Raw genomic sequence first — 23,695 nt, 5'->3', positions numbered from 1 at the left:
TACAAAAGATATTTAAAACCAAAACTGTGGTCATTTCTTCTTTGAGAGTTCAAAGTAGCTTCTACAGGTGGCCCAGCAGAGGCAACAGAAGTCAGCTAGCAGCGTCTGCTAGTTCAGCTTCCTCTTGATGCCAGCACGGTGGCCCTAGTGCCCTGACCAGAGATCCCCTACCCCCTTTTCCAGAACAGGCCCTTGCCAGGAGACAATGTTCCTCTGTGTGCAAACTCTTGAACCTAGTAGATTAGAGAGCCCAGCTGAGAAATGTGCATGTGCTCACTGTGTCCTTCCATGATTTTTCTGTTTTTCAGTCTTTGTTTTGCTATGTAGTCCAAGCTGGAACTCCTTTTTTTAAAAGGTGGTTCCTGGTATTGAACCCAGGACCTCAGGCATGCTAGGCAGGTGTTCTACTGAGCTGTTCCCTTAGCTGCATTTCCCTGTTACATTAAAAAAATGCATATGGGAGTTTTGTCCACACATATCTATGTACCACTTGCGTGCAGTGCCCAGAGACAGAAGACGGTGTTGTGTCTTCTGGAACTGAAATGACAAGGAATGGTTGGTAGCCACTGTGTGGGCGCTAGGAACCAAACTCAGGTCCTCTACAAGAGCAGCAAGTGCTAACTGATGAGGCGTCTCACCGGTCCCCCATATCAAGCTTCCTGAACCTGGCAGGATGACTGGGTAAAAGTGCTTGCCAACAAGCCCAATGAACTGAATTCAATCCCTGGGACCCATATGTGGAAGGAGAGACCCAGCAACCAGCAGGTTGGTTTTTGCTTATTGCTGTCTGAGTATGGGTATGAGTTCATGCCTTTAATCCCAGAACTTAGAGGCAGAGGCAAGCAGATCTGTGAACTTGAGGCTAGCCAGGTCTACTTAGCAAATTCCAGACCAGCTAGGGTTACACACCAAAACTCTGTCTTTAAAAAAAAAAACCAAACACACACACACACATTTGCTTAGTGTACTTTAACTAGTCCAGGCTTCCAGCAGAGCCTTAATGGCTTTTGAGATAAGCAGAGAGAGGTATGGAAGGATTCACTGGGCTGGGCAGGGAAGAGATGGGGAGGCAGCTGAACACTGGCCTGCAACAGTAGTCGGGGAGACACTGTTCTCAGGGGTTTCTTTCTGAAGTCAGCCAGGTCTCAGAGCTAGGAAGGGACTTGGGAGAGGTAGGTGGGTCTTTGGCTAGGGCTTCATTACTGACTTGTTGAGGACTCTTAGGTGGATAAAAGGTGGCTAGGCAACATCTATAGAATAAAGTCTCACCTCCAGGCCTAGGTGGGCTTATTTCTACACACAGCTCCCGAGGCATGTTTTTAGACTTTGTAGCCTCTGAGCTGGAACTGGAGCATCATATGGGAGATGGAGGCAGAAATTCAATGCCAGTCTTAGCAACATAGTGAATTTAAGGCCACAGGCTACATGAGACTTGGAGGACTGGTTGTCCCCTCTGTTTGGGTCCTCATCACCTTGCCTCCTGGGATTACAGGAGGTTTCCTGCGCTGTTTGTGGCCAAACAGAATACAGTCCAAGGTCTGCTGTTGTATGTAGAGGAAGAGCCTGTGCCTCGAGACATTTAGCTATGGCAGGAGATGGGAAACGGAAGAGGTGGACATGACTGTCTCATTTGGTGAAATGGTTTATAATACAAGGTGTTTTGTGTGCAGTGCAGATAATTTGTCACACACAGAACCACCTAAGGAGCACTGTGTGTGGCTCTCCACTCAGCTTCATCGGGAACTTGGGAGGCTCCCACTGTGCTCTGCAGTGGAGGCCACCATTCAGAGGAACACAAGCCAAACAGAAGGGCACGTCGAGGCTAGCAGGGTTTTGCCTTGGTGTGGCAGACAAAACACAGGGTACTTGAAGTGCTAGGCACAAGTGGGTTGACCGTGTCTTCACAGCAGCCCAGGGGGTGGGAACCAGATAAGTAAACACCCGGGGTGGGCAGCGCATGGCCCTGATCCTGCCACTCTAGTGAGGAGCTGGCTGGTACTCTGTGTCCACTCTGGACCTTGATTCTGGCAGGCCTTCCCAGGCTTAGGTGGAGCATCGTAGAGCAGCACGTAGAGACAGCCTGTGGGTCTCCTGACCCCGTGGGCTCAGAAGTCCACGCTTGTTACTGTCTTCTCCCTTTACTCTGCTGGGAAGGCCCCTGCCCTTCCCCACAGGCCTCAGCATAGGTATTTCCTCCTGAGGCCAGTCCTGTCCTGAGATTGGTCTCCTTAAACTTTTCATCTTTTTGGTGCTGGGGGTGAAGCCCAGGGTTTGCACTCGTGCTCTGCCTCTTAATGTCACTCAGAACCCTAACCTCGGACTCAGAAATAAGCCACGCTGCTTATTTCCATCTGTTCTCTGCAGCCTGGGCTCTGTAAGTTTTGCTTTTCTTTCTCATTCTCTCTCTCTCTTTCTTTGTGTAGCCTTCCCACTAAATAAGTTCTTTGTCAGGGTGGTGGCGGCTCACACCTTTAGTCCCAGCACTGGGAGGCAGAGGCAGGTGGATCTCTCAGCTTAAGGCCAGCCTGGGCTACAGAGCAAGTTCCAGAATAGCCAGGGCTCCACAGAGAAACTGTCTCAAAAAAGTTGCCTCAAGACAGACAGTATAACTTGTCTGTTTACCCCATATTTTAAGGTGTGGCACAGTTAGTTGTCAAGGAGATGCCTCAGTCAAGAGTCTCTCTGGTAGAATGCATAATGGGATCACTGCTCCTTTTCCTGCTCCGAGTCTGATGTCAGGGAAGGACAGTAAAAAGACAGTGTGCCAGTGGTTAGACAAACCCATACACTGGTGGAAGTTCACAGACGTGCCATGAAATCTCAGCTGGTGTTTGGGCTTTCTGGGCCTTTGTTGCTCCCTGTGAAGGGCTTAGAGGTAAGCTGACCCATAATGTCGGTCTTAGACACAGGCAACATCATCTCATCTCCAGTGGTCCACAGCTCTGCCACGTTCCATTTGTTCTTTCTGTATGGATGTGTTGTGTGCACGTGTACATGTCACACAGGTACAGGTGAACGTGCCTGTGTAGCATGAAGACCAGAAATTGACGTTAGACGCTCTCCTTCCGTCACTCCCCGCCCGATTTTGCGAGGCAGGCCTGGCACTCACTGGTTCGAGTTAAGACTAGTGGGCTACTGAGCTGCAGAGACCTTCCTGTGATTGTGGGTCACACCTGCCTGTTTGTGTGAGTGGGTGCCAGGATCCGAACTCGGGACCTCAGGCTTGCACAGCCAGCACATCACCGAGCCCTCTCCCCAGCCCTGATGCTTTTTCCAGCCCCCTTTGAAGGTTATTTCCAGCTTGGCTATACCTGGCCAGAGTTCTGGTGAAGAGAGGAAAAAGACAAGGGTCCAGGACTTCTACATCAGTCTTCTGTCCTCATTCAGAACGAATGCATGGTGGCCTCAGTGCCTCTGGCCCTGCCTGCCGGTGTCAAAGGCTGCTGGCGGCTGGCTGCGACTCTGCTGTACCTGACCCCTGTGGACTGAGTGTGCACACTGCTCAGCGCTCTTCTCGGGGCTGAGGTGATAGCAGATGAGCCCTTGTGCCTACTTGGTGCCGCCTACCAGCACTTCCATGATATCAAGGCCCATTTCCATGCATCTGCCGCTCCAGCTCACTTCCCACAAACAAGAGGCCTTTTCTTCTGGGAAACTATCTGTGAGAACAATGGTTTTATTTGGGAAAAAAACAAAACAAAACCCCCCCACAAAACTGTACACAAGAAAGGATGGCTGTACCTCTTAGTCCCCGGCTGAGGGCTTCAGGATCACAGCTGAGCAAAGTCCTCTCTGTGCTGTGCTAACCACTGGTCCAGCGTTTGTGCCTTGGGGTTGAGTTGCAGGGTTAGATCAATGTTGCGGTCGGGTTTCAGGGCATAGAAACGGAACATGTTGGCCAAGTCTCGGGCCCCTGGGAAGCCAAGCTTCTCATATTGCTCAGGAGTTGTCTGAAAACAGAAAGGCCACATGCCTATTTCCTCCATAGCCCTGGTGATGCCAAGTAGGCCTGGCTTCCTCCTACCGAGTCCTGGGAAGCCAGGGTATGGCTGTGTTGGTCCTGCAGTCACTAACTCAGGTCCTCACTATGAGGCCACGCGAACACTACCAACTAGAAAGCCAGAAGTATGGAAACCGTGGCTCCTCACAGGCTACCTGACACTGATCAGTTTAAAGGCTGTCCTTTCAAAGTCATGAGATGAAAGCCATCAGTGCCTCTCAGAGCTGAAATCAGCTACATCACTTCCTTGTTCAAAAGCCAAAACTATTCCTTTTTCAAACCAATCTGAACTCTTGAGCTCCTTAGGTCCTCCACAACCCTGGCTTAGTCCCGCCTGTTTTTAAAGCCACATGGCCACTTAGTGCCCTTTCTATTATTTATCCACACCCCCTCACCACCCCAGGCGGGTTTCTCTGTGTAGCCCTGGCTGTCCTGGAACTCAGTCTGTAGACCAGACTGGCCTCAAACTCACAGAGATCCACCTGCCTGTCTCAAAACAAACAAACAATAATAATAACCCTTTGGGAGTTAGGGACATTTTTGCAAGATCTGGGGCTTCACAGCTCTGGGGAGGGAGGGGCCCACCTTTGCATGATGTACAGTCTTGCCAGTGTGTCTGGTCAGCAGGGCAGCATACTCCTCTGCAGTGTGCCTGCAGGTGCTGAGGCCGATGTTCTGCCCTACATATTCTTCTGGCTTCTTCAGCAAGCTGAGCACCACGGGACCCAGGTCACTCACCGCCATTCCATCCATGGGGACATCACCCATGGGCAAGTCTGTGAGAACAGATAAGTGTGCTAGCAGAGACAGAGTTCCTCAGGGGAAGAGATTGGCAGCTGGTTCCCCAGCAGCCAGTCCTCTGGGCATCCACACATACCAGTGTTGGTCTGTCTTTGTGTAGCAGTTCTCAAGCTCTACAAACTCTAAGTCTGTACCAGTGGTCTGTCGTTCACTGGGCGGATCGGACTCCTAAACTCTGTGCCAACACCTGCATCCTCACGTGAAGGTGAGTGATAGCCACAGGGCAAGGAATGGCCAGCAGGCAGCAGCCCCTCCAGCTTTGGCCTCTAGTACCTCCTGCTCTAATCCACTGAGCGACTGGAAGGACACAAGTTGGCTGAGGTTCCTTCCAAGCTGAGTCAGGCATCCAGGTTGTTTACAGACTGGATGGCAGACACTATCTACACCTTCCACTTCCCGTTCTGAGAGCAGTAATAACCTTGGCTGGTTTTCTCATTACTCCAAGGGACCATTGTGTTAAACCCATTTCACAGAATTTAAGTCGAGGCCTACCTAAGTTAGATGACTCTCCCAGTCTCAAGCCTAATGTCAGGGACCCTGGGCTTAGACCCAAAGTGATCTGGTGACAACCCCACATTCGGCCAAACCTGTTACTTCATATGCTGCGAACTGTATTTCCCTGTGTAGGGTAGGGCACACTCACCCAGCAAGTAACTCTCTCCATCTGCAGCTTTCTGGGGCAGGAAATAGGAAAGGAGGTTCTCAAAATAGCAAGGCAGCCGCACACTGGTCATGGGAACACCAATGTCTCGGAAATACTCCTCCACCTCCCCTTTGCCATCAAAGTGGCCTGCTGCCAACCTTCCCTCCGTCAGCTTGCTGATGTTCTCCAGGCCACTGTAGACGACATAATGGAGGCCCAGGCGCTTGGCTAGATCTGCTAGAAGCTTGCCCTGGGAAGCAGGAAGGAGAGACCACAAGGGTAAGAGAAAGGCTGTGTGTCCCTGACCTTCCTCCCCTACACATGGGTTAACTCCATGACTCCCCTGCCTGTGATGCTAAAAGCCGACCACCTCCCAAGTCCTCTGCTCTGGAATAATGCTCACACACAGCACTGCACTAAGCTTTCAAGCTCCAGGGTCACCTTTACAATCACGGGTTTTCTCAACTACACCTCACGGTGCACACTAGGGGAAAGTGAGGTCAGAGGTCAAGTCAGGAAGATCAGGAGTTCAAGGCCAACTTCAGCTATAAGAGACCCCATCTTAAAAACAAAAGGAAAAAAAGAAAAAAACACTTTAAAAGGGAGCAAGCCTGCCTTGGGAAGGGGTGCTAGAAACCTTTTTGATGTGCATACCCCATCTTTGTTGACTGCAGAACTTAGCTGACTTGATTGGTGAGCTCAGAGTCATCTTTGGAGATGCTACAGCTTGATGGCTAAGCACAAAGGCCACTCAGGTTCATCTGGGCTGTGTGACCCAGGACAAGTGGGCCAACCGTTGTGACCCCACTGGTTAATAAACAATGATCCATGCCATTAAAGTTGGGGATATGTAATCGCAGCCCCCTAAAAGATCTGCTCATACATTACCCCTGCAAGCTTTTAAATACGACTTCATTTGGGGACAGGGTCTTTGTAGACAGCATTAACAGTCTTGAGATTTGATTATCTTAGATTAATCACATGAATCCTAAAATCCTAAATAAATATCCTCCTAAGAGAAGAGAGCTATGGAGCTGGACAGATGGCAAATTGGTTAAAGCACTGGCTGTTCTTACAGAGAACCCAGGTTCATTTCCCAGCACCCACATGGCAGCTCACAGTGTCTGTAACTCCAGCTCCAGGGGATCTGATGCCCTCTTCTGGTCTCTGTGGACACTGCATGCAAGAGGTGCAGGGACACATATGCGGACAAGACACCTGGGGTGGTTTGAATGGGAACAGCTTCCGGGGGCTTGAATACTTGGTCCCACTGGTGCGGCTGTTTGGGAAGAATTAGGAGGTATGACTTCGTTGGAGAAAGTGTGTCACCGGGGATGGGTTTTGAGGTTTCAAAAGCCTATACCCTTCCCAGGTGGCTCTCTTTGAGCCTCACACCCATGGATCAGGATACTCCTCCACAGCCATGCTTCCTGCCATGATGATCATGGACTCAAACCCTCTGGAACCATGAGCCCTAATAAATATAAGCTGCCTTGGCCATGGTGTCCCTTCACAGCAATAGAAAAGTAACAGACAATGCCATAAACATAAAATTTTTTAAAAAATAAATAATAATAATAATAATAAGCGGGTCTAATAAAGAGCTGAACGGCCAACAGTGAGGCAGGAGAGAGAGACAGGTGGGGCTGGCAGGAAGAGAGGATGTATAGAAGGAGAAATCTGCAAGGAGGAAGGAAAGAGATGGAGGAGTGAAGAGAAGAGAGAAGGAGGAGGACTCCAGGGCCAGCCACCCAGCGACACAGCCAGCCACAGAGTAAGAGTAAGATTTACAGAAGTAAGAGAACGGGAAAAGGCCAGAAGCAAAAGGTAGATGGGATAAGTTAAGAAAAGCTGGCAAGAAAAAGCCAAGCTAAGGCTGGACAGTCATAATTAAGAATAAGCCTCCATATGTGATTTATTTGGAGCTGGGTGGGGAAGGTCCCCCCAAAAGACCAAAGACCAAGCAATAACAGGCAACTTAATCTGGATGTCCACCTTTTAGAACTGTGAGCCACTTTCTGTAGCTTTAGACTGGAGTATACTGTTACTGTAGTCCCAGGGGGCTCACAAGGGTTTCCCAGGACTAAGGAGACAAATTGTTCCAAGCAGACCTTTGTCCCATGTGCTGTAGGATGTAGTGGTTTACCATGCAAGGGTTCAAGAGCTAGGCAAGGGTGTCCTTCATCTGTGTTTGAAGAGCAACAAGAAAAGAGCAAGGCCTGAAGTGCTCAGCCCTCCCTGGCAAGTCAGAGCTGCCTCCTGGATCAGCTGGGGTCCAGAGGCCTTGTCCAAGACACTAAAGCAAGCCCCCGTCTCCTCACACCCTCACCTGCTCGACTTCCCGCTCCCGGCTGCACTTTTCCCAGTAGTTGGTCACAATGAAGGCGGCATGAGCTCCCGTCAGTGCCAGCTCCATGCTAGCCTCGTCGTCCTGATCTCCTCGCATGACTTCAGCGCCCCGCAGCTTCAGCTCTTTGGCTGCTCTCTGCTCAGGATTCCTTGTTACCACTCGAACCCTGAATGTCCCATCTTCCAGCAATGTGCGTGCCACTGAGCCACCTTGGGCCCCTGTGAAGAGTCAAAAAGATCTCCGGGGTCACAACTGCCAGAGTCAGAGAGAGTAGAGCCCAGAAGGGATTGCTCCTCCAGGGCAAGAATGTCCAGAAACACACCAGTGTTCTTAAACTACTTTCAGGTTTTCTAGATTTGGGGGGAGGTTGCTACACAGAATCTGTGTAGCCCAGGCTGACCTGGAATAAAGATGTAGACCAGGCTAGCCCTGAACTCACAGAGTCCCCCTGCCTCTGCCTCCCAAGTGCTAGGATTAAAGAAATACTCTACCACATTCAGCTTCCTTACTAGGTTTTTTTATTTAGAGACTTTGAATGTTTTTTCTTCTGACCTCATTCTCCAGAACATTGGGAATACAGGATGAGCCACCACAGCACGCTGTTTACTTGTACTTTTAAGATGTATTTTATGTGTATGAGTGTTTGCATGTATGCAATTGTAGCACATATGTGTCTGGTGTCCATGGAAGCCAGAAATGGACATTAGATCTAAAACCAGAGTTACAGACAGTTGTGAGCAGCCCAACATGAGTGCTGGGAACTGAAGTTAGGTCTTCTGTAAGCAGCTCTTTGCCTTTTTAAAATGTACAATTCAAGGGCTGATGGTGTAGTTCAGTGGTAGTATGTTTTCCTAGAATGTATGAAACCCTAGGCTCAATCCCGAGCACCATACATACACATACAAAATAACAAAGGGATAAAATGTATAATAAAATGCTTTTTAATATAATCACTGAATTGTGTAACCATTTTTTATCCATCCTGTGTCCTCACCCCCAAAAGAGGCCTCATCTCCATTTCCCGTCCTCTAACTTGTCAAGTGTTAATTTACCTGGGATTTGCCCTTTGTTGACTTTCATGCAAATGGAATCACATTTGTGGCCTTTGGTGACTGGTTCTCTCAGGTCAAGATTAACCTACATGTTTGTTTTTCCACATATTTATGCCGTGTGTGTGTGTGTGTGTGTGTGTGTGTGTGTGTGTGTGTGTGTTTGCACATGCATAAGTGAAGTCCAAGTGGTCAGTTTTGGTGGCAAGCACTCTTCCTCGCTGAGCCATGTCATTGGCCTACATCTACATTTCTAGCTAGCAGCACATGTGTGTCCTTTTTAATTTTTTTAAAGTTTTATGTATTTTTATTATGTGTATCAGTATTTTGCTTGCATGTATGCATGCATGCATGCATGTATGTATGTGTACTGTGTGTGCGGTACCTGAGGAGGCCAGAAAATGTTTTCAGATCCCCTGGAATTGGAATTACAGATAGTTATGAGCAGCCAGGTGGGGTTACTGGGAACCAAACCAAGAGCAAGTGCTCTAACCCTGAGCCACCTCTCCAGCTTCCATTTATTTATTTATTTACTTACTCATTTTTTATTTATTTATTTTTCTTTCCCAAGACAGGGTTTCTCTGTGTAACAGCCTTGGCTGTGCTAGAACTTGCTTTGTAGACCAGGCTGGCTTTGAACTCACAGAGATTCACCTGCCTCTGCCTCCTGAGTTCTGGGATTAAAGGCGTGTGCCACCACAGCCCAGCTCCCAGCCTCTTTTATAACATCTTCTAACCAGGCAGTGGCCAGTCTACCTGTTGTCTCAGCTACTCCAGGAGCTGACAGGGGAGGGCAGCTTGGACCTCAGGAGCTTAAAGCCAGCCTGCTTGGATGACACAATCCACTTTTTTTTTTTTTTTTTTTTTTTTTTGGTTTTTCGAGACAGGGTTTCTCTGTGTAGCTTTGCGCCTTTCCTGGAACTCACTTGGTAGCCCAGGCTGGCCTCGAACTCACAAAGATCCACCTGGCTCTGCCTCCCGAGTGCTTGGATTAAAGGCGTGCGCCACCACCGCCCGGCACAATCCACTTTAAAAAAGGGAAATTGGGCCAGGTGTGGTGGCACAAGCCTTTAATCCCAGCACTCAGAAAGCAGGAGTAGATGGATCCCTGAGTTCAAAGCCGGCTTGGATACATAGTGAGTTCCTGGCCAGCCAGACCTACAAAGTGAGACCGCGCTTCGAGACACCAAAACCAAAATCAAAACTTTTTTTAACTGTAACATGGGTTGGGGGTGGGGCACAAATCAGGGGTAGAGTATCTGACTGGGGGGAAGCCTTGGCTTCCATCTCCTGCACCACAAACACAGTGGACCACAGGCCATCACTGAGGAGGCCGAGGAAGCAGGATCAGAAGTTCCAGGCCTTGAACCATTGAGTGGCTTGGTGGGTAAAGGAGATTGAGGCCAAGCCTAACACCTGAGCTCCACCTCTGGGACCCAATTGATGGAAAGAGAGAACCAATTTTTCTGAAAGTTGTACTTTCAACCTCCAAACGTGCCCAGTGGCAATGTGTATACCCACAACATAAAATTTAATAAGTGTTTTAACAAATTCAGGGCCACCTGGGCTACATAGTGAGACTTCTCTTGAATAAAGATATAACCAGGCAGTTGTAGCACACACCTTTAATCCCAGCACTCAGGAGGCAGAGGCCAGTGGATCTCTGTCAGTTTGAGGCCAACCTGGTCTACAGAGCGAGATCCAGGACAGCCAGGGGGGAAAAAGGCATCTTTCCAATCTTTCCAGCACCATTATTTATTTTATTTTGAGAAGGGTCTTGCTATGTAACTCTGGCTGACCTAAAAGTCAGAGATCCACCTGCTTCTCCCAGATGATGAGATTAGCCTTAAATCTTCACATGTTTACATAGTAAGACCCTTCTCAAAATAAAATAAATAATGGGGCTGGAAAGGTGGCTTTGCAGTTAAGGCTGCTCATACAGAGGACCAAGGCATGATTCCCAGCACCCACATGTCGGCTGACAATCATAACTCTAATTCCAAGGAGTCCAGTATCCATGTCCAGCCTTGTCAAGCATCGCACACACATGGTGCACAGACACACATGTTTGAAAAACACCACTTAACATAAAATAAATAGATGAAGAACCCCACGACCACCACGATTCAGCAGTTCAGCATATAATTCAGAGGTATTACCCTTGCCCAGGATTTGGAAAGTCCTAGGAAGCTGGTTTTTTTTGTTTTTTTTTTGTTTGTTTGTTTGTTTTTGTTTTTTTTTTTTTGTTTTTTTAAGAATTAATATATCTGAAAGGAAAACAGGTAGAGAGGGCAGGGAGTGTATGGAAGCAAAGTAGCAAGCTGCTGTTTGAAAATGTGACCAATATTTACATAGACTCTGTACAAAACCAAGAAAATTTGTTAATTGGGGGAGGGGGAGGGAGAAAATTTAATTTTGGTATTCTGTGCCAGCCCACATACACACACACATATAGAAGTTGCTCTGTAGACCATCTGGCCTTGAACTCTTCAGAAAGCCACCTGCCTCTGCTTTCTTAGGCCTCGGATTAAAGGTGTGTGAGCCACCGCGCCCGCATATATATTCAAAACCAATCTGCACTCAGGTTTTGCCGCCCCTGCCCACCCACATGTGTGGGAACCACAGCCACTCTTCCGGCAAGATCTTCCTGCAAATGAGGGGCGGAAGGCCCCGGCTCGGCCTACCTTACCAGGCCTGACTCGCTCACCTGTGGCTCCAAAAACCACCACCAGTTTCCTATCCGCCATGGGGTCCAGGGCCCAAGGAGCGCGATCCCAAGAGGTCCGGAGTAGCAGAGTTGGCGAAGGGCAGGATCTCTGTCCGGAGCCGTCTGGTTCCTGAATGCGTTCTGAGATCCGGTCTGGCAATACCCAGTGCCCTGGATCTCCGCTTCCAGGCCCCAGATCACAACTCGGGTGACAAAGGCTGGGATGGGGAGTTGGGGAAGTGGGATTTGGCGGGATCCGCCGGCCTGCCGCAGAGTCCACTAAAGGGGGGGGGTGTCGCTCCTGTGCAAACCGCCAGCCCCCACTGCAGCCTCCAGGCTACCCTTGTAGAGCCCCCCTCCCGGTCCCATCGTGCTTGTGGTCAGCCGGTTGCCAGGCTTCCGAACCCCCGCGGTCCTGGTCCTGACCCTGCTTCTTCTGCTCACTCAATCTGCCCTCCCCGCCCCGCTCCCGGATGGTTCCTCCCTTCACGCTGCAGCTGCTTCTGGCTTTAAGCGTTTGGGTGAGCGCACTGCCCTAAGTGTGCAGGTCCGTTTTGTCCCCAGCACACTTGGCACGTGGCTGGAGTGGGGGCTGGGGTGGGAGGTGGAGTCTCTGCTGGACAGAATACCTGTCTCAGCCTCCAGAGTGCTGGAATTAGAGGTATGGATTACCATGCTTCGTTAGTTATATATACACGTTATGTGAAACATTGATCTAAACTCATAAAATGTTCTTGGCATCTCCACCACCACCACCATCATCATCATTATTGATGAGATCCCACCTGGAACTCGATATGTAGACAGGCTCTGCCTTACCTGTCCTGATGCCACACCTGGCTTGGTTACTATTTTAATAAATACATGAACATCTATCTGCACATATTGGCCGTCATCTAGTGATTAAGTGACCGTGTCTGTTAACCTCCTTTTGTATGCCTGACTCACTCTTGCGGGAACTGCAATTTTTCTATTATTTATTTATTTATTTATTCGTTCATTTATTTATTTATTCATTCATTTATTTATTTATTTATTCGTTCATTCATTCATTCATTCATTCATTCATTCATTCATGGTTTTTGGGTTTTTTTTGAGACAGGTTTTCTCTGTGTGTAGCCCTGGCTGGCCTCAAATTCACAGAGCTCACATTCATCCCCACCCCTTACTTTTTTATTGTTCTCTTCCTATTCCTGTTGATGACCTTCCTTTGCGGCCAGTCTTTCTTCTGTTTTCATATTTGCTGTTTTCTTCTTTTATTCCATTTTAAACATTTTAAAAATTATTTAAATTATTGGATTTTAAACATTTAAAAATCTTTAAAATATTGTATTCTATTTTACACTTTGTGTATATGTGTTTGTGCATGCGCATGCAGGTATCTGTGAAGAACAGAAGAGGGTGTTAGGTACCCTGGAACTGGAGTTGCATGTGGTTGTGAGATGCCCGATGTGGGTGCTGGGGACTGAGCTGGGATCCTCTGGAAGAGCAACAAGTACTCTTAACTACTGAAACATCTCTCTAGTGTTTTTTTTTTTTTTTTTAATGATTTTTTTATTTTTCAAGGCAGGGTTTCTCCACATAACAGTGCTGGCTGTCCTGGAACTCACTTTGTAGACCAGGCTGGTCTCGAACTCACAGAGATCCACCTGCCTCTGCCTCCTGGGTTCTGGGATTAAAGGCATGCGCCAGCACTGCAGCTTCTTAATGATTTTTTAAGATAATTTTTTCTTAATGGTTTCATTAGGGTTGCTTACAGGAGGCACATGGGTGAGAGGGTATGCATTCCTGTGGGCATGAATGGGCATCCATTCATGAATTTATATTGCCATCTCTGCCGTCCTATTATGCTTCTGTGTCAATGAGACAGACAAAGGGAGTCCATGTCTTTTTCGGGTACTGAGCAGGTGTCGGACATTTGTAGAGCATTGTACATATCTGTTAAAATCTCTATTAAATGTTAATGATAGTTTCTTGAGGTTCGTATTGTAAGCACGCCTTCTGGTTCATTTTCCATCAGATAAGCAGAGCCTTTGGGGGATGGGGCAATCAATTCCCTCATTAGCAGCTGTGGAGTTTCTTCTGCTGCCTTATGTAAAAGAACTGTCAGTCAAACAGCCAGCTGGCCTGGATTATGCCAGCACCAGCCAGCTGGAACACCCCACAGACACCTGGAGAAAACTGACAATTGTAACTATTGCGTTAGCTCCTGGAGGCACAGCTTTGGTAAGTAAGGGCTATTGCAAAATCTGTTTATACCAACATGTTGCTTATCAAGAAGCCTCAGTGAACTCTAAATCTTGCAACTATTTCCATCTAGGTAAGAGAGGGAACACGTCTCCTGTGACCTAGCAAACAGACGACCGTGATTGCTGCTAAGAGACAGGGCTGTGATTGGTCCAAAACAAATAGCTGAAGTTTGTCCAAAGCAAATGGCTATGATTGGTCATTGATCCAAACGCCCTTCTCAGGCTCACCTAGTAGGCTGGCCATGGGTGCTGTAGGTCCACCCAGTAGCTTCTCAACTGGAGGGTTTTGGTTTGGTGTTGTTTTTGTTCTTTTCTCTTTTCAGCAGAGTTGGCAGTCTCAAGACGGAGGAAGCAACACCAGCCAGTGGTGGCGCACACCTTTAATCCCAGCACTTGGGAGGCTGGTGCGTGCTCTGTGTGGTGTGGGTTGGCCAAAGAGAGAGGTCATTCCACAGTGAATTTTTGAGGCCTGTGTGGCAGCAGGGAGGTCCAGCCTCTGACGGACTGAACCTTGAACAGCTGTACAAAGGCATATTTATTGATTGTTGCACAAAGTTGTCTTTTGGGTAAACAAGTTCCTCATACCAAAGTCCCTGATCTAACTCATATGTGTTTCTGAAGGAAAGGCATCACTCCATGCTACTTTAGTCCTTATTGTGTCTGCAGTACCCAACAATCCAAGAGCTTCAGGTGGGCCAGCAGTGTCTGGTGACCAAAGTCATGCAAAGGCTGTAGAGCTGCTTCAGAAAAACAACTCTGTCAATCGACAGAAAACAGTCACTGATTTCCACTGAGATTTATTTAAGGTACTTACAGAAAACAACTGTTCTAATGATTACCCTGTATACAGCGACTCTGTTAGATTCCTACAAGAACAGGCAGAGACAGGCAGATCTTTGTGAATTCAAGGCCGGTCCAGTTGACAAAGAAAGCTCCAGGACAACCAGGGCTACACAGAGAAACCCTGTCTTGAAAAACAAACAAACAAACGATGGAGGAAGCAGCAGAGACATCATTGAAGATGGTGGGTGACTCAAGAGACATCTGAGGTGCTGGGGATTTAGCTCAGTGGTAGAGCACTTGCCTAGCAAGTGCAAGGCCCTGGGTTCGGTCCTCAGCTCAAAAAAAAGACATCTGAGTGGTCGGCAGGAGCACCAGTGAATGGGTCCAGGCAGCCAACGATCAGCCAGCACAGGATGAAGGGCAGTGCATGTTGAGAGAAGCAAGAGCGAGCAAAGAGCTGAGACTGCAGGAGCCAGAGAAGAAAGATTGCAGGCCCTGGTCACAGGGATGTCAAGTCTTCAGGGCCTTAGGGTCTGTAATCAGCCTTGCCCCTTAGCTCCAGTCACTGCCATCTTTCTGCTAGGCCACAAGGAAAAGTGTCCCTCCTCTGGCCAAGGTAGACATAGTTGTAGGGTCACCTCAAGTTCACTGAGACTTCTGAAAACAAAAAGTCCAGTACAAACTGTTGAAACAGCCTTGGATGATGCTGTGCCTTCCAGAGCCCAGGTGATCATCTGTGGTCATCAGCTTTCTCAGGGTGTCTGCAGTGTGTTCCAGATGACTGATACTGGCATAAGGACAGCCATTTGATTGACAGCCCTTTTCTTCAAAGTAGCTAGACAGTAAGAAAGAGTCTAAGGCAGCTGTAAGTTGGGGAGTCATGTTGGATCATCCTGAACATCTTTTCTTACTTTCAGAAACACAAATACCAGGAATGCTTTCTGTTTTCAAGGACTGGGGCTCAAGGGTTCAGAGCACTGGCTGCTCTTCCAGAGGTATTGAGTTCAATTCCCAGCAACCACATGGTGGCTCACAGCCATCTAGAGTGGGATCTGATGCTCTCTTCTGGCATGCAGGTGTACATGCAGAGCACTCATACATAAAATATAAATAAATATGATTTGAAAAAACACCAAAAAACCTAAAGGGCTTACTAACAGCAACAGTGATTTCAACAGATGTTGACTTGCTTCCCCAGAGCCCAACACCTGCCTAATGCCCCAAGAAGAGATTCTCTTCTCTTTATAACCCAAGAGGGTTTCTCTCATTTGTCTTGCTTCCAAATGTTACCCATTAAGTGTCCTAATGATCACCCCCACTCCCCAGCAGAACACCAGACTGGCTCTACCTTGTTCAAAAGCCATACTGAGGGGCTGGAGAGATGGCTCAGCGGTTAAAAGCACTGGCTGCTCTTCCAGAGGACCCGAGTTCAATTCCCAGCAACCACATGGTGGCTCACAACCACCTGTAATGAGATCTGGTGCCCTCTTCTGGCCTTTAGGGACACATGCAGACAGAATACTGTATACATAATAAAAATTAAAAAAAAAAAAAAAGCCATACTGAAACTCCAAGGACCTTAAACTCATTATGATAATAGCACACCCATTGGTGCCAGGACAGATCCAGGAATGAATAAATTTGGGGTAAAAAGAAGTGGTACCCTGATCCTTGGAAACTTTCTCCATGAAAAGCTCTGATAATGTAGCACAATGGTAGAGTTTTTGTCTAGTACGCTGGAGATCCTGAGTTCAATCCCTAGTAGTGCATCCTCTCCCCATAATAAAATTACAGAAAAGAAAGATCTGAGGAGTGCTTGTATACATCACCCCTTGTAACTCAGTCCTAATAAAATCCAACACCCTAGTCCTGCTCAGGGAGAAGTTGCCACCATACTCTCTCTGGTCATCAAATAAACTGGCTGCTCCAGAATTGCTTGGTTATTTGTGAATGGTATTGAGTAGAAAAAGATCCTGCAAAACTGGTTAACAAGTCTAGTGTTGGGTCTGGAGAGATGGCTCAGAGGTTAAGAGCACTGCCTGCTCTTCCAGAGGTCCTGAGTTAAATCCCCAGCAACCACATGGTGGCTCACAGCCATCTGTAATGGGATCTGGTGCCCTCTTCTGGCCCGCAGGCATACATGCTGCAGAACAATGCTAGTGTGGAAATCTTCCTAGCCCGTGGGTGCACTGTACACCTGGACACGGAGAGGTAGAAAGAGAACATTAGGGGGTTGGGTAGACATAACTCAGTGAGAGAGCTTGCTCGAAACCTGGAATTCTGTCTCTAGTACAAAAACAAACCAAAACTGTAATAGTTAAAAAAGTAGCGGGGCAGTTGTGGCACATGCCTTTAGTCCCAACACTCAGGAGGCAGAGGTAGGTGAATCTGTTTAAGTTTGAAGCCAGCCTGGTCTACAGAGTGAGTTCCAGGACAGCCAGAGCTACACAGGCAAACCCTATCTTAAAAAAGAAAGAAAGAAAGAAAGAGAGAGAGAGAGAGAGAGAGAGAGAGAGAAAGAAAGAAAGAAAGAAAGAAAGAAAGAAAGAAAGAAAGAAAGAAAGAAAGAAAGAAAGAAAGAAAGACATTTTCTCTAAAGCTTATTATGGTTGGCAAGCACTGTATCATTGAGCTACACCTCATCCAAATCTTTACTATGAAAATCTGTAATCACACAGAAAAGCTTAAGGAACTGTATAGCAAGCAGCCATATATGTGCTACATGCATTCTGCAATCCTCAACATTTACATTCTATTTATTGGAACAATTGTCTTTCTATCCATTCTACCTAGCTACCTTTTTTTAAAAAATAAGATTTATTTTTATTATTTTTAATTATGTATATGTATGTAGGTATGTTCACATGAGTGTAGGTGCCCTCAAAGAACAGAGGAGGAATCAAATCCCCCCAGAACTAGAGTTACAAGTAGTTGTGAACTTTGTGAGGTAGGAGCTGGAATCAACTCCAGTTCTCTGCAAGAGGAATACAAGCTCTCAATAGCTAAACCATCTTTTAGCCCCCATCTTACTTAAAAAGAAAATGATGTGTGTGTGTGTGTGTGTGTGTGTGTGTGTGTGTGTTCTTATTGTATACAATTTTACTATGTTAGAGTTAAAACCTTTCCTTTTTCATTAGACAAAAAGCGGGAAATGTTGTGGAATATTTGTTTACACTGTAAAGATGTGTCTCTGCCTAAGGAGCCTTCTGATTGGTTTAATAGAGAGCTAAATGTCCAATAACTAGGCAGGAGAGGTAACCTGGGACTTCTGGAGAAAGAGAGGAATGGAAGAGGAGGAATCTGGGTGCATGGATTTTCATCTTGCACCAACTGGGAGCAAGTTGGATGTGCCATACTAAGAGGAAAGGTAATTGAGCCACATGATAGAATGTAGATTAATATAAATGGGACAATTTATGTTATAAGAGCTAGTTGGGAACAATCCTAAGCTAAGACTGAAGTTTCATAATTAAAAATAAGTCTCTGTGTTGTGAGCTGGCAATACAAATAAAAATCCCTGTATATATGGCGCAAAACATGGAAAGCTAAAAAAAAAAAAAGTTCTAAGCACTTGAATGGGGTTTATAAGCACTGGACAGCATGCTACTCAGTGGTGGAAAACAGGATTAGGCTGGCCTTGAACTCACAGACATCTGCCTGTCTTTGCCTCCTGAATGCTGGGATTAAAGGTGTTCACCACCACTGCCCAGTTGTCAGTCATTTTGATTTTTAGCCTGATCTGGAGAGACCTAGTGAAGGAACTCATTCCAACATGACACTCTCCTTTAATTTTGATTTAACAGGATTATCTTTTAATGTCATGCAGTGATCTTTCTATTTATGCCTCTTTTGGGTCTTGAAAGTATATAAAATATACAAATAGCTACCCAGAAATGGAATTGTTAGTTAGGCTTGATGACACAAGCATGTGGACCTAATTCAGGGTAGTGTGAGGTAGGAGGATCTTGAGTTCCTAGGCTGCATAAGTAAGACCTTTAAGAGATTTTTTTCATTTATCTATCTATCTATCTATCTATCTATCTATCTATCTATCTATCTATCTATCTATTATCAGCTTGTTACAGTACAAATTCTTATCCTAATAGTGAAATGTTTCACTGAGGCTTGCCCAGTGATTGAGTAAAACCAAAATTTATTAAAGGCAAAGTCTTCCTAGGGTCCCCCCTGCTATGTAGCCTCCTGGTTCTGTGAGTTGCAGTCTGATTGTTCTTTGCTTTATATCTAGTATCCACCTATGAGTGAGCATATACCATGTTTGTCCTTCTGGGTTTGGGTTACCTCACTCAGGATGATATTTTCTAGTTTCATCCATTTGCCTGCAAATTTCATGCTGTCATTGTTTTTCTCTGCTGAGTAGTACTCCATTGTGTATAAGTACCACACTTTCTTAATCCATTCTTCAGTTGACAGCATCTAGGTTGTTTCTAGGTTTTGGTTATTACAAATAGTGCTGCTATGAACATAGTTGAACATGTCTCTTTGTGGTATGATTGATCATTCCTTGGGTATATGCCCAAGAGTGGTATGGCTAGACCTTGAGGTAGATCGATTGTCAATTTTCTGAGAAACCGCCATACTGATTTCCACAGTGGTTGTACAAGTTTGCATTCCCACCAACAGTGGAGGAGTGTTCCCTTTGCTCCACATCCTCTCCAACATTGACTGTCATTAGTGTTTTTGATCATAGCCATTCTGACAGGTGTAAGATGGTATCTCAGAGTCATTTTGATTTGCACTTCTCTGATGATTAAGGATGTTGAGCATTTCTTTAAATGTCTTTCAGCCATTTGAGACTCTTCTTTTGAGAATTCTCTGTTTAGCTCTTTAGCTCATTTTTTAATTGGACTGTTCAGTATGTTGATGTCTAGTTTCTTGAGTTCTTTATATACTGTGGAGATCAGTCCTCTGTCAGATATGGGGTTGGTGACGGTCTTTTCCCATTCTGTAGGCTGTCTTTTTGTCTTATTGACGGTGTCTTTTGCCCTACAAAAGCTTCTCAGTTTCAAGAGGTCCCATTTATTAATTGTTGTTCTCAGTGTCTGTGCTACTGGTGTTATATTTAGGAAGTGATCTTCTGTGCCAATGCGTTCAAGAGTACTTCCTACTTTCTCTTCTATCAAGTTCAGTGTAACTGGATTTATGTTGAGGTCTTTGATCCACTTGGACTTGAATTTTGTGCTTGGTGATAGATATGGATCTATTTGTAATCTTTTGCGTATTGACATTCAGTTATGCCAGCACCATTTGTTGAAGATACTTTCTTTTTTCCATTGTATAGTTTTGGCTTCTTTGTGAAAAATTAGGTGTTCATATGTGTGTGGATTAATGTCAGGGTCTTCAATTTGATTCCATTGGTCTGTATGTCAGTTTTTATACCAGTACCAAGCTGTTTTTATTACTATAGCTCTATAGTAGAGCTTGAGGTCAGGGATGGTGATGCCTCCAGAGGTTGCTTTATTATACAGGATTCTTTTAGCTATCCTGGGTCTTTTGTTTTCCCATATGAAGTTGAGTATTGTTCTTTCCAAGTCTGTGAAGAATTGTGTTGAGATTTTGATGAGGATTGCATTGAATCTGTAGATTGCTTTTTGCAAGAATGCCATTTTTACTGTTAATCCTACCTATCCATGGGCATGGGAGATCCTTCCATTTTCTGATATCTTCAATTTCTTTCTTTAGAGACTTAAAGTTCTTATCAAACAGGTCCTTCACTTGTTTCGTTAGTGTTATCCCAAGGTATTTTATATTATTTGTGGCTATTGTAAAGGGTGATGTTTCTCTGACTTCTTTCTCATCCCTTTTATCATTTGTGTATAGGAGTATCGGGGACTATGGGGGTCCAGCCCCTCAATAGTCCCCTCCCATGGTCCAGGAAGAATCTACAACCAGCTGATCATTAATCTTTAATGGGAAGAAATGAATCTATGTACACGAAACTCCTTAGTTCATACACTTTATTATTCTGTGATAGTTCTCATGTCTAGCTCCTTTCTTGCCTGATTTCTCTATATTTATCTACTGTTCCCTTTAGGTTCTATCTTAATTCCTTCATCTAGTTCTGTCCCTTCTAGGTTCTCATCTATCTAGTTCTTTCCCCTATCAGCTACTCTCCTGTCTCCTTCTCTCTCATCTGGCTCTTCCTCATCTTCCATCTTGTTCCTCTAGTCCTCTCTTTTAGCCCTTCAATCTAGTTCTTCCCCATCTCAGTTCGTTCCTCTCAAGTTCTTACCCATCTAGTTCTTCCATTCTCTTCTCTCTTCTCCCCCTGTGCCCTGGAAGTCTCGGTATATAAAGGGAGGGTCTGAGCTAAATTGTGTAAAGCTATTACTTAATGTCCACCTCTCCTAGGCGGTGTCTTCTTGTGGAATTGACCGTAAATCAGGAGACTTGCATGTGGGCTGTTATCATTGTTAGTCTACCTGGGACTAACAATGGGCGCCCACCTGGGTGGTGTTTCCTGTAGTCCTTGAAAGTGGCCAAGGGAGATAATCTGATTCCAGAGAAAGCCTTTACTGAGGCTGTTCTCCAAATACCTGGAATGTGTATGTCCAGAGAGTGATCAGTCTACACTGTTAGTCCTTCTTAGGGAAAAGTCAATTGGGAAAACTATGAAGGCACACATGATTTTCATAACAGAAGACAGCTGATATATAACAAGCCAAGTAACACCAAAAACTCCTTGGGATTTGGCTTCCTCTGGAGGAATTCCCTGATCCCTCCAGGTAGTGACTTTGTCATAACCAGCTGAGTTCTTATGATATATTCCTGCGGCCCGCAGCATAGGAGGGCTACTGATTTTTTTTTTTTCGTTGATCTTGTATCCTGCCACTTTACTGAAGGAGTTTATTAGCTGTAGGAGTTCCCTGGTAGAATTTTTTGGGTCACTTATGTATACTATCATATCATCTGCAAATAGTGAAAGTTTATCTTCTTCCTTTCCAATTTATATCCCCTTGATCTCCTTTTGTTGTCTTATTACTCTAGCTAGAACTTCAAGTACTATATTGAATAAATATGGAGAGATTGGACAGCCTCTCCTTTAATTTTTATTTAACAGGAGTATCTTTTAATGTCATGCAGTGATCTTTCTATTTATGCCTCTTTTGGGTCTTGAAAGTATATAAAATATACAAATATATAGGAATAGCTACCCAGAAATGGAATTGTTAGTTAGGCTTGATGACACAAACATGTGGACCTATTTCAGGGTAGTGTGAGGTAGGAGGATCTTGAGCTCCTAGGCTGCATAAGTAAGATCTTTAAAATAATTAAAAAAAAAATTTTGATTACGTGCATTTGTGTGTGGGTATGTACATGTGCTAGTGGAGGCCAGAAGAGGGTGTCAGATCCCCTGACGTTGGCGTTAACAGGCAGTTGCTAGATGGTCTAAGTGGGTGCTGGGAATAGAATTGGCTCCTCAGCAAGAGCATTATTTGCTCTGATCCATCTCTCTAGTCTCCACAAACAAGGTCTACAAAGGAGACAGATACAGGACGGCTAGTAGAGGTGAACAAAGACCGGGACTCAAGATTAACGTTTGCAAAGGAACTGCCCAGAGCTGGAGTGTTAAGTGCCAAATTGTCCAGGGATACATGTCCAGATGACCGCTTGGCTCCTACATCCCTGAGGATATAAGAGGTTTAAGCAAGAAAACTACGCCACTGTAAAACGTTCTTTCTTCTTTCTTTCTCTCTGTTGGTTGTTTTTTGTTTGTTTTGCGGTGTTAGAATCCAATAATCCTTTCCCAATAAGTTACATCCCCCAATCTTGTTTTTTTTTTTTTTACAAACTCTCACACTGTATCTCCGATTGCCCTTAAACTCAGGGCAATCCTCCTGCCTGAGAACCCCCTCCCTGCCGCCGAGTGCTGGGATTCCAGGCTGGAGCCACCATTCTCAACCAACAAACAGTTGGCTTTTGTTGACCCACTTTCTCTGCTGAACGCGCATCACCGAACCAGCGCGGAAGGCAGTACCAGCGTAGCCACGTGCCTCCCGCAAGCCGCTGGCCGCGTGGGGGCGTGGCCTGCCAGTCCCCGCCCCTCGCTGCGTGCGCACGTCGCGTCGTCCTCGCGCCCGCCCGCTCAGCTACCGCGGCGCAGAGGGAATCACTGACGCGGAGACTGGCGGACCTGCGGTGCGGCTGAGGGTGAGTGGCCCGCGCCGGTCCCGGCCTTCCCCGCCCGGGTCCTCGCTTGGCGGAAGCCTTCCTCCAGAGCTCTGCTCGGCTGGCCCGCCGCGACTCGGCCGCCAGCCCGAGGGGACATCCGGCCGGAGGGCGGCCGGAAGCGGGCTGAGGCCGGGGAGCGGGAGACCGGGGAGACCGGGGGTCGCGGAGCGGGCACCGAGCGGGCCTCGAGCGTCAGCCGAGCCCGAAACCGCAGACGCCGCGCTCCGGACGACCTTTGAACTCCAGACCCAAGCGTCCCCTGGTGTCCCTGTGTGGCACAGCCCCTCCCTACGTCCCCATTGCTCTTGACGAGGTGACTCCGGGGTCGAAGTTAGTGCAGCTCAGCTCTGGAGCCCACCCGAGGTCCGGAGGGGTCCCGGGCGTCACGACGGCCTTCTTGGTCCGCCCTGCAGTGACTCCCCTCGGTGGGAAGTCACTTTAGACTCACTGTGGGGACTTCATGAGTGACCTCTGGTGCAGAGTGCAAGACTGGGAGGACTCAGCCTAGATGCAGCCAGTTGGTCTGGACCGGGAGGTCGCCTGTCACCTCCAGAGCACAGGGCTCTAGGTGACTTAATTACCCTGTAAAAACCGCAAGGACCGCCGTACACAGTGTTTGCACAAGGGCTGTCTGTGTCGTGCCATTTAAATTGGTTCTGAAGACCGGTTGTTGTGGCCTGTGGCTCTTCATCCTTTACTGTGTTCTCTTGCTTGGCGCCACAAACTCAGCAGAGGGAGTGTGACCGAGAGACTGCTTGCTCTGGGACCCTTTCTCAACCCTTCTGTTTCCCACCTTTAAAATGAGATCATTTAGAGACTCGGGAGGTAAATCGACTAGCATCCCACAGGCAAGGTCTGGCACGGATGATCTTAAATCTGCTGGCCTGCCTGGACGCCCTGCGCTTTCAGAAATGGATTGGAGA

General features: G+C 46.7%; 2 protein-coding genes and 1 long non-coding RNA gene across 7 annotated transcripts in view; 2 read left to right on the top strand and 1 right to left on the bottom strand.

Moving 5' to 3' along the window:
• Nucleotides 1–17: 17 nt before the first annotated feature.
• On the bottom strand, nt 18–12,052 carry Nmral1 (NmrA like redox sensor 1). Of its 4 annotated transcripts, XR_006075243.2 has the most exons (7): nt 11,551–12,052; nt 7,774–8,012; nt 5,445–5,694; nt 4,586–4,776; nt 3,742–3,950; nt 3,312–3,659; nt 18–3,021 (listed from the first exon to the last, which is right to left on the bottom strand). XR_006075243.2 is itself a non-coding variant. In XM_016003220.3 (6 exons), exons 1-5 carry the CDS (start codon nt 11,588–11,590, stop codon nt 3,771–3,773), a joined length of 900 nt encoding a protein of 299 aa, XP_015858706.2. In that variant the 5' UTR covers nt 11,591–12,052; the 3' UTR covers nt 18–3,021; nt 3,742–3,770. The 4 variants fall into 4 exon arrangements, 3 of the variants coding, with proteins under 3 accessions (XP_015858706.2, XP_076434063.1, XP_076434062.1); XM_016003220.3 differs by lacking the exon at nt 3,312–3,659; XM_076577948.1 differs by lacking the exon at nt 18–3,021 and having other exon boundaries at nt 3,038–3,659.
• Nucleotides 12,053–13,570: 1,518 nt separating this feature from the next.
• LOC121831608 (uncharacterized) lies at nt 13,571–14,789 on the top strand. 2 transcript variants are annotated; one of them, XR_013053166.1, is made up of 2 exons: nt 13,571–13,776; nt 14,126–14,789. It is a non-coding gene; the product is annotated as an uncharacterized LOC121831608 (long non-coding RNA). The 2 variants fall into 2 exon arrangements; XR_013053167.1 differs by having other exon boundaries at nt 14,123–14,789.
• Nucleotides 14,790–22,546: 7,757 nt separating this feature from the next.
• The window catches only part of Hmox2 (heme oxygenase 2), a 29,139-nt gene continuing 27,990 nt past the window's right edge, over nt 22,547–23,695 (top strand). The window contains exon 1 of the mRNA XM_006984687.3: nt 22,547–22,751. The gene's annotated coding sequence lies outside the window, so the exon portion shown is untranslated. The remainder of the gene's footprint in view (nt 22,752–23,695) is intronic.

The sequence above is a fragment of the Peromyscus maniculatus genome, chromosome 8, assembly GCF_049852395.1.
Source record: "Peromyscus maniculatus bairdii isolate BWxNUB_F1_BW_parent chromosome 8, HU_Pman_BW_mat_3.1, whole genome shotgun sequence".
Taxonomy (NCBI): Eukaryota; Metazoa; Chordata; class Mammalia; order Rodentia; family Cricetidae; genus Peromyscus; species Peromyscus maniculatus.
This window is presented reverse-complemented; position numbering and strand designations above follow the sequence as displayed.

Coding starts and splice junctions, on each gene's coding strand:
- Nmral1 (XM_016003220.3), bottom strand. CDS start 11,590: ATGGCGGATAGGAAACTGGTGGTGGTTTTTGGAGCCACAG. Junction 8,013..11,550: donor GGTGGTTTTTGGAGCCACAG/GTGAGCGAGTCA, acceptor GACTCTTCACAG/GGGCCCAAGGTGGCTCAGTG. Junction 4,777..5,444: donor TGGAGAGAGTTACTTGCTGG/GTGAGTGTGCCC, acceptor CTGTTCTCACAG/ACTTGCCCATGGGTGATGTC.